The sequence below is a fragment of the Lathyrus oleraceus genome, chromosome 6 (genome assembly GCF_024323335.1).
Source record: "Lathyrus oleraceus cultivar Zhongwan6 chromosome 6, CAAS_Psat_ZW6_1.0, whole genome shotgun sequence".
In the NCBI taxonomy this organism is placed as follows: domain Eukaryota; kingdom Viridiplantae; phylum Streptophyta; class Magnoliopsida; order Fabales; family Fabaceae; genus Lathyrus; species Lathyrus oleraceus.
The window spans coordinates 470,885,327-470,895,618 of NC_066584.1; the positions used below are offsets into that span (position 1 = coordinate 470,885,327).

At 31.1% G+C, this 10,292-nt stretch overlaps 1 protein-coding gene across 1 annotated transcript; it reads left to right on the plus strand.

Moving 5' to 3' along the window:
* The first annotated feature begins 874 nt into the window (after positions 1 to 874).
* Positions 875 to 2,983, plus strand: LOC127097911 (probable cinnamyl alcohol dehydrogenase). The gene is made up of 5 exons (XM_051036397.1): positions 875 to 1,053; positions 1,158 to 1,271; positions 1,643 to 1,870; positions 1,971 to 2,410; positions 2,505 to 2,983. Exons 1-5 carry the CDS (start codon positions 962 to 964, stop codon positions 2,705 to 2,707), a joined length of 1,077 nt encoding a protein of 358 aa, XP_050892354.1. The 5' UTR covers positions 875 to 961; the 3' UTR covers positions 2,708 to 2,983.
* The last annotated feature ends 7,309 nt before the right edge of the window (positions 2,984 to 10,292 follow it).

The window sequence follows — 10,292 nt, forward strand, 5'->3', positions numbered from 1 at the left end:
AATATATTTAACCTTTATTTTTAAATATTAAACACAAATTTTCATATTTATACTCCTTTAATACATACAACTATCAACAAAAAATTTATATGGTATAGTTCAAGTAATTATTATTTTTGTCACACATTTTTTATTCTATTAATTAGAAAGTGTTTCTTATTTTTTTATTATTAAAATAATATCTTTTAAATTTACTGAATAAGTAATATATTATATTTATATTTAATTCAAATATATTAATTATTTAATAAATTTTAAATAATCTTCTTTAAGTATTAAATAAAAATATCATAATATTTATAAAATATTATAATAAAATCTAGAAAAATTTAGAATAGTTTTTACTCCCTTTAATTTTATATATGAGAACAAATTTACATTTTATATTTATTAAATTATTAATGTATTTAGACGGTATAATAAACAAAAATATATGATTAGTTAATGAATTTAAAAGTCAATTTTTTTTATAAATAGAATGAGAGAACATAATATATTATAATAAATGGTAAATCTTATTTTTTAAGAAAAGAAATAAATCACTTAATCTTTTAAATTAATCCAGATAAGATCAATCAACTAAAGTGGATGATCTATATATTATTTACCGACAACGATGAGACAAACATAATAATACAAATAAGGGTTTGTTGAGAAATAATTCTAATTTTAACATATATGTTGTAATTTTATATTGTGTACCCACTGTGGGAATACAGATTTTGGACCATTAGATGCCACAATATGAATAGTTATCCTCACAAACTTTCTTGATCAACGGTAGAGAAAATTTGCAATATTCTCGTCGATAAAAATCCAGCTAAACTCACCTACCGCACCATGAGACCCCACACAACACCTTTATATATACGCATCTTATCATTCCACTAACCAAACCCACATACACTCTGCACTATTTCCTCTCTCTCTCTCTCACTTTTTCATCTTTTTGTTCTCAAGAATGGGTAGCCTTGAAGCTGCTGAAAGGACAACAGTTGGATTGGCTGCAACCGACCCTTCCGGAATTCTAACTCCCTATACTTACACTCTTAGGTCAATCTCAATTCTAGTATTTTATTCTGCAAATAAATAAAATCTCATATGATTTAGTTTTTATGTGACTATTATTCATATTGTTATGCTTGGAAAACATGCAGAAACACAGGAGCAGATGATGTCTACATCAAAATTTATTACTGTGGAGTTTGTCATTCTGATCTTCACCAAATCAAAAATGATCTTGGCATGTCCAATTATCCCATGGTTCCCGGGTACGTTAATTTACTTCTCATCAATTACATGTCTGAACTCTCGTGTGTCTCTGGTATCCGATACAGACATATGGTTATACTTCTAATCAAAGACTTATCTGGTGTCTGATACACATATGGTTACACTGTCTGACACACATATGGTTACACTTTTGGATGGATCAAAGATGTGTCTGGTGTCTGATACAGACACATGGTTATACTTCTGACCAAAAGACTTGTCTGGTGTCCCTTACACATATGGTTATACTCCTGATCAAAGATTTGTCTGGGTCCCTTACACATATGGTTACACTTTTGATCAAAGACATGTCTGTGTCCGATACTATTTTCTTATATTTTAATGATTGAGATTTATTTTTGAAAAACAGGCATGAAGTGGTTGGTGAGGTACTAGAGGTGGGATCAAATGTCACCAGATTCAGTGTAGGAGAAATTGTGGGAGTTGGACTTCTTGTTGGTTGCTGCAAAAACTGCAGGGCTTGTGATTCGGATATTGAACAATATTGTAACAAGAAGATCTGGTCTTACAATGATGTTTATACAGACGGAAAAATCACTCAGGGTGGTTTCGCCGAAACCACCGTCGTCGAACAGAAGTAATAATTCGATTCAATTCAATCTATAATCTTTGTAGCACCGACACAGACTCAGACACTTGTGATTAACTGATTGTGTGTTTTGGGGTGTTATTGTCAGGTTCGTTGTGAAAATTCCAGAGGGATTGGCACCAGAGCAAGCAGCACCATTGTTATGTGCTGGTGTGACAGTGTACAGTCCACTTGCACATTTTGGGCTGAAACAAAGTGGGCTAAGAGGTGGAATATTGGGCCTGGGAGGTGTAGGACACATGGGGGTGAAAGTAGCAAAAGCATTCGGTCACCATGTGACTGTGATAAGTTCTTCCGATAAGAAGAAGAAAGAAGCAATTGAGGATCTTGGAGCTGACAATTATGTTGTTAGCTCAGACACAAGTGCCATGCAAGAAATTGCTGATTCACTTGATTATATTATTGATACTGTTCCTGTTGGTCACCCTCTTGAGCCTTATCTTGCATTGCTTAAAGTTGATGGAAAATTGATCTTGATGGGTGTTATTAACACCCCTCTTCAATTTGTCACACCTATGGTCATGCTAGGTAAAAATAACCCTCCTCGTTCATATAAAATTTAATATATAGGATTTCTGAAAATTTAAGACGGTTTTTATTTTATTGATGTTGTGTTGTGTAGGGAGGAAGACGATTACCGGAAGCTTTGTTGGGAGCGTGAAGGAGACGGAGGAGATGTTGGAGTTTTGGAAGGAGAAGGGTTTAACCTCCATGATTGAAGTTGTGACTATGGATTACATTAACAAAGCTTTTGAAAGATTGGAGAAGAATGATGTGAGGTATAGGTTTGTTGTGGATGTGAAAGGAAGTAAACTTGAGCAGTGAAAATGTATACTCCAAACAAAACAAAACACTTACAATAATATTGCCAAGACTTTGAACAAGTTGATTAATTTAAGCAATTAATTTCGTGTTATGATTTTGTAAAATTGAGGCTGTTTTTCTTTTTCTATGATATTATGGTTTTGTAACATTAATTCATGTGATGCGATATGATGTCATGGTCTCAAATGTTATTGAGAACAAAAGATACAGAATTTTTTTTTATGTTGATTTAGTCAAAATTGGAAGGAAATAAAAAAGAGAGGATGTGTTGTTGGACTTGTAGGGGCTCACCAACTTTGTTGAGAGTGAGAGATGTGTTTGCTTTTGCTATTGCGATGAATGATTGATCGATCTTTCTTTACCAACTTATACCTAATATTTGAAAAAGCTTTTGCTTCACTTTCACATTATGTGGGACAATTGGACTCATTGAAAAGATAAGTTTTAGCATGATTCATTTAAAAAAAAAAAGAATTGAGTCAAGATAAAAAAAATTAGAAAAAAGAAGAAGCTGATTTTTATATAAAGTAAAATAGAAAAAAAATCAAGATAAAAAATTAAAATAAAAAGTCCTATTTTTATTTTTTAATAATTTTTTGGTCTAGGATTAGTCTCTTAGGTTACAAAGAAATATATTCATAAATGATTCAATATTTAATAAATTATTTAATATTTCAACTATTAATGATTAATTTATTTATTTTAATTATAAATTACTTAATATTTAACTAAGTGTTTCAACTCATGTATTTACGGTCCTTGTTTACACTTATTGATGAAATGAACATGATAGTATCATAATCACATACATAAAAAGTATGAGTGTACTTGCATAAGTGTATATACGTATAAGAGTGTATTTATTTTGGAAAATGTTTCACCATCATGCATACATAAAAATAACATTGATATTTCGAGAAACTAAGAATCCAAACCTTCAGAAACAAACTTGAAGACTTGAAGATGAAACTTTAATGGAAGATGATGATGAAGATTGTGAGAGAAAGAGTATATAATAAAATTACATAATCAAACTATCAAAAATGATTATGGTTTGAAGTGGTGGAGAACAAAATAAACATACATGAATATCTCATAAACAAACACATATGTTCTGATCGATCTGGGGAAAAAATTGGATTTATATTAAGGTTGGACATGAAGATATGAATTCAAACCCAAAATTAGGGACTAAAACAAAACAAAAAAGTATTAGGTTACATGGACTAAAACCAAAAATGTGTCAATTTATAGGGACGAACATAATATTTAATCCAAAATTCTGGATTTGTATTCATATTTCCATCCCTAACCATCATATAAACCCTGAATTTTTTCAAATCCAAAATTATTCATTATTTTCCTTTTTCATAAAAACGATTTCCCACACTTCTATCAAGATCAAAGACTACCACTGTACAATAAAAATCCACCACCAATTCTATTAGGTGATAAAGTTTGCAAACTCATATATCATTATTAGAAACAACAATTAAATTAAATGAAACATAGCAAAGTTATATATTGAGGATTTAAAACGGGGTAAAGTTACCAACTGAATATGTAATCATGGATGAAGGTGCAGAGGAAGAATATCGATTAAAGGAGAGGAATGTTCAACGAATTATTTCACATATGCGTTGCAAATAAGAAATAAGAAAGACAGGTGGCTTAGTGGAGAGACATCTTTGTTGTAAATACAAGAGTCATGGTTTAAACCCTCTTGGGACCATTATTTGAAAATTTTGACTTTTATCATTTAACACCAAAAAAATTAAATAATAAATAATTAATCTATATAGAATTAAAATGAAAAGGAAAAAAAAATTGTCACATCAGCAACTTTAGCCACATCAGCTTTTTTTGTAATGGAGAATTGATGTTAGGGATTAAAACGAAACAAAATTTAATATATAGAGATTCAGACAAAAAAAATAACCAAAATCAAAAATTCGCTAATTTACATAGACCAAAAAACTATTTAAGTCTAAAAGAAAATAGAAAAGACATCTAACATCAACACACCTTATTAAAAAAAGTGTTCAATGCTGAATAATTCTTTTAAAGATGAATAACTAGGTTATGCTCTTATAAACAAATTTAAAACAAATTTATTGAACAAATAAGTGGTGAAAACAATATATAACTATAAATTAACTAAAATAATAGAAATTTTAAACTATCTATCCTAAAATAACTTATTTATTTATTGAAATAAATAGTCTTAAAATGGGTGATCTATAACATTCTTATATATATTTATGTATTTATTTTATAAATGTAAAGTTAAAAATATTGAAATAAACATAATAGGATGCAAATAATATTAATTACATGTTACAATTAAATAAACATATTAATTAATGTTTTGTTAAAAATTGGATAGAATAATGTTTTAAAAGATTTTGAATTATAAATATAACAAATTATTATATTATGAGAAATACAATGAAATGCTATCAACAAGTATTGAATTCTGAACTAATATCTTATATTTATCTAGCTTCAGTAGTAGTATTGTTCAAAATAGACAAATTAACTACACTGCAAACTTTTTTTTAATATATGTGAAATTTACAATATATGGATTTATAATTATGGATGGAAGGAATATCGAAGATCAATAAATTTTGTTAAGGTATCTTAGTTGGTAGTTATGCGGAGATACTAAATATATGAGCGTGAATTCGAACCCGCGACAATAAACTTATAATTATGGATGTAAGGAGTATTGAAGATCAATAAATTTTGTTAAGGCAACACAGTCGGTAATTGTGCACGGACATCAAATGTAGGAGTGCAAATTCGAACCCACGACATCCAACTTTTTCACCTCGACAAATTTGACATATCAATTTTAGGGTTTAGTTTATCATTTCATTTATATTCCTATTAAATTATAAGATTGATTTTGTAAATGTTGATTAATCCTATGTGAACTCAAAGCTCCTATTACAAGATAAAGCATCACTATTAATAACGAGTTATAGTTAAACAATCAAGCATTGCAAAATTACAAGCGTCGTAAAACTATAGCCTATTAATTATGTCTTAAATTTTTTTTTGTCAAACTAAATCCTATCAATTTTATTGTCATTCGAATTAAGCATTCAAATAAAAATATAATTAGATAGGAAAAGAATCGAATCGATGAAAATAAATAAATAACATAAAAACTTAATGTCTGGATAAATTGATGAAACAACTAATTGATAAAGCGTGATTAGTCAGTCGTGAAAGAAAGTTAAACCTCTATGTTATGTTTCTATCAAATTTTGAGTTCGATATTTTATAACAATTGTTCTTGTATTTGTCAAAAAGGACAGGTGTGCGTATGTTCCTCCTCCAAGGGCAGGGGGAATCAGAGACCTTAGTAGTTATATCATGTTGTATGGTGGTTATGGCTTGTCCACGGCGGCGAGAAGCCTTGTCTGGTGGTATTTTATGGTGGTTTAGAGATCCTACTCACATGAGATGAGAGGCTTTGTTATTGAGTGATATGCTTGTTGTAGAAGTGTATTTGGGGTGTGATCAGTATGACATAAGATTTGTCCTTTCCTGCATGGGAGGAGGAGTATTTTTAGAGTCCTTTTAGACCTATGGTTTAAGCAACCCTAAGGGGCGATAACCTCTCCCTCCTAATCAAGAGAAGTTGTTGACCACCTAACTTTTAAGGAGTAGTGGTGGAATCTCTCTCCTTTGACTAGTGGCATTACACACGTCATCAATGCCAAGGGAGAATCCCGAGGACATCGCCTAGGAGGTACCTTTCTGAAGCGAGGGCGTCTTAGTTTAGCACACTTACAAATATGAAACTACAGTTCTATTGTCAAAAATATAAGAATGACTCAAAACATAACTTTACTAGCTTTGCTTCAAGTCTCGTACATAACACTAAATATTTTAGTCATCAACATTGCAAACTAGTCTCTAACATCAACATAATACTTGTATCTTTATCTCTTGGACTTCCAATGCTTAGTCGAATGCCTCAATCTAATACTTGTATCTCAAGTTATGATATGCACATCGAGCAAGTACCAAAATGTAATTTATTCTGAAAATAAGTAAAATAAAATAAAAACTTAATTATGACCCAATTTTAAAAACATATTTAAAATATTAAAATTAAATTCAAGAAACCTTTAAAAATATTGAATTAGAAGTTAGAAAAGATGTGACAAAATGCATTAATCAGACTTCTTCACAATTAAACCTTTGTATTATGAGCAAATTTGCAGCTTAAGACTCAAAGCAATATAATAATAAAAGATAATAAAGCATGCAATTCCATGGTTATTCAAGAATGAATGTTACAAGAAAATCATCATCCTAAATCAGGGACTATGTCAATAATCTAGACAAGTGGAAAATTAACTAAAAAGTGCAATATAAGTGATAAGATCTTCATAGGATATAAAAATTCTCTAACTCTCAAGTGTTTAGATTATTTACTTACACTCAAAACACATCATAAAAAATAGCACTATCATGGAATTGACAAACCTCTAACATTCACACTTAAAATGCACGCATACAAAGATCAAAAGATTTTTATTATGCTTGTAATGTAGAAAAGGGTGAGAAAATTCCTAAGGATACTAGGCTAAAAATCTAAGAGGATAAAAGAGACTTGAAATTATAATATATATATATATATATATATATATATATATATATATATATATATATATATATATATATATATATATATATATATATATATATATATATATATATATACTTTTTCTCTTATTTCTTATTTTTTGTAATCAACAAAACTTGAATTAATTCAAATACCAACGTGCAAGGCGATTGCACGGATCCAACCCTCAAAAAGACAAACAAACCAAAAAACAGGAACTAGAACATCATCAACTTAGCAATATGAGTTCTAAGTGTCCCACTATACCACCCCCTATAAACAATCATATCTAAAATATTCTCAACTATCTTAGTATTATCTACACTATTACCGTAACTTTTGTTGTTTTGATACTTCCACACTCCATAGAGGGCCTCTGTTGTGGCTAGCTTTAACAAATAGGCTCTCCATCCTTTTCCTTTGGTACTACGAATTAACCAATTAAGTTCCTCATACCAACAAAGGGGGGTATGTTTCACATGTATCCAATCAAGCACATGGGACAAAATATTCTTGAGCTCATGACAGCCATAAAACAATTGACTAAGAGTTTCCTCATTAGTACAAAAGCAACACATATTATTATCCAACATACCAAATTTATATACCCGATGCTTTGTGGGTAAACGCTCATGGCACGCAATCCACATTGTCATTAATGCTCTGGGCTTCACACCATTCCTGCAAAATAGTCTGCAGCAAGGGACTTTATGCACATCTGACCTCAGTAGGGTGTACATGTCCTTCATTCAAAATTTGTGTTTGGTTTGCAACTCATCCCATAAGAGTTGGACATCACCAATACTATCTCTCTTTAAATGATTTATGATGATCCAAGAATGATTATTTTTATCACACGCTACCAGCAGGGCATCATGTTTGAAATAATATATATATTGATCCACTTCACCCATAAACTATCAGACTTACCACTGAGATTCCAAAGAAGTTTCATCATTGTTACCTTATTCCAAGTCCTCAGGTCGATGATGCTAAGTCCCCCATAGTCTCTAGGATGACACATAATGTCCCAATAAATAGGGTGTTTCCTGCTAATCTCTGCCCCACCAGCCCACAAAAATGACCTGCAGATAGAGTCAATCTTATGAATAACATGAATGGGGATAGGAAAGCACTGAATCCAGTAGTTAGCAATGGCAAACGTCACACTCCTAATAAGTTGGATCTCTATCTGATATAATATTCAACGGAACTCCATGCAACTTCACACACACACACACACACACACACACACACATATATATATATATATATATATATATATATATATATATATATATATATATATATATATATATATTATATATATATATATATATATATATATATATATTTATATATATATATATATATATATATATATATATATATATATATATATATGCCAACTTTTGCATAGAAAAACTTATGTTAATTAGAATAAAATGGGCTGACTTCGACAGTCTATCAACAATTACCCAAATGTCATCATGTCCTATCAAAGTATTCGGTAACCCCGTCACAAAATCCATAGAAATGGTATCCCATTTCCATTCTGGAATATCCAACGGTTGCATCAACATTGCAGGTTTCTGATGTTCAACCTTTGACTTCTAACAAGTCAAACAAGCATAAACAAATTGAGCCACATCTCCCTTCATTCCAGACCACCAAAAGATCTTCTTCAGATCCTGATACATCTTAGTAGCTCTTGGATGAATACTCAAGTTACTTCGATGAATTTATTCCAAAATCATCTTCTTCAACTCAACTTTGTCAGGAATACAAATTTTGTCTATGAACCTCAACACACCTTGTTCATCCACTTTGAAATCATTACTTTCAGTTTGATTATTTCCAACCATCAAGTACACCAACTTCACATCCAACTTCTGACTCTCTTTAATGTTATTAAGAAAATCATTGTTGATCTTTAGCATTTCCAACATCACACTCTACGGTGTCAACTCACAGACCAAACTCAAGTCTCTGAACTGTTCAATAATTTCCAACTCTTTAACCATCATAGCATACATATACAAAGACTTCTGACTTAAAGCATCAGCCACAACATTCGCCTTACCGGGATGATAATTCAAGTGAAAGTCATAATCCTTTAAGAATTTCAACCATCTACGCTTTCTCATATTCAACTCCTTATGATCAAACAAGTATTTCAAACTCTTATGATCACTAAACACTTCAAATCTGGAACCATAGAGATAATGCCTCCTAATTGTCAACACGTGCACCACTGCAGCCAACTCCAAATCACGAGTAGGATAGTTTCTCTTATGTATCCTCAACTGTCGTGAAGCATAAGCCACAGACTTTCCATCTTTCATTAACACACCACCTAAACCCATCAACGACGCATCGTAATACACCATAAACGGTTCATTCAGTTCAGGTAAAATCAAAACCAGAGTTGCAGTCAACCTTTTCTTTAGCTCTACAAAATTGTTCTCACAATGAATGTCCCACACAAACAGTTTACCTTTGCAGGTCAACTGAGTTAACGGAAGTTCCAACTTGGAAAAGTCTTCAATAAACTTGCGGTAATAACCAGTCAAGCCCAAAAAGCTTCTAATTTATGTCACTGACTTTGGAGCCTTTCATTATAGAACTGTATCACCTCGGATGAATCCATAAAAATACCCACCACCTGAAATAACATGACCAAGAAAGCTAACCTCTTTCAACCATAATTCACATTTCGACAACTTAGCATAAAGCTTCTTCTCCTTCAACACTTGCAATACAACTCGCAAATGCTCAACATGTTCTTCTTCTGATTTAGAATAGATCAAAATGTCATCAATAAATACCACAACAAAACAATCCAAGTAAGTATGAAAGATATGATTCATGTACTCCATAAATACTCTAGGTGCATTAGAAACACTGAACGACATCACCAAATACTCATAGTGTCCATAT

Excerpts from the sequence above, each read along its gene's own strand:
- LOC127097911 (XM_051036397.1), top strand. The coding sequence starts at position 962 with ATGGGTAGCCTTGAAGCTGCTGAAAGGACAACAGTTGGATTGGCTGCA. Across the intron at positions 1,272-1,642 it reads AATTATCCCATGGTTCCCGG|GCATGAAGTGGTTGGTGAGG; the intron begins GTACGTTAATTT and ends TTTGAAAAACAG. Across the intron at positions 2,411-2,504 it reads CACACCTATGGTCATGCTAG|GGAGGAAGACGATTACCGGA; the intron begins GTAAAAATAACC and ends TGTGTTGTGTAG.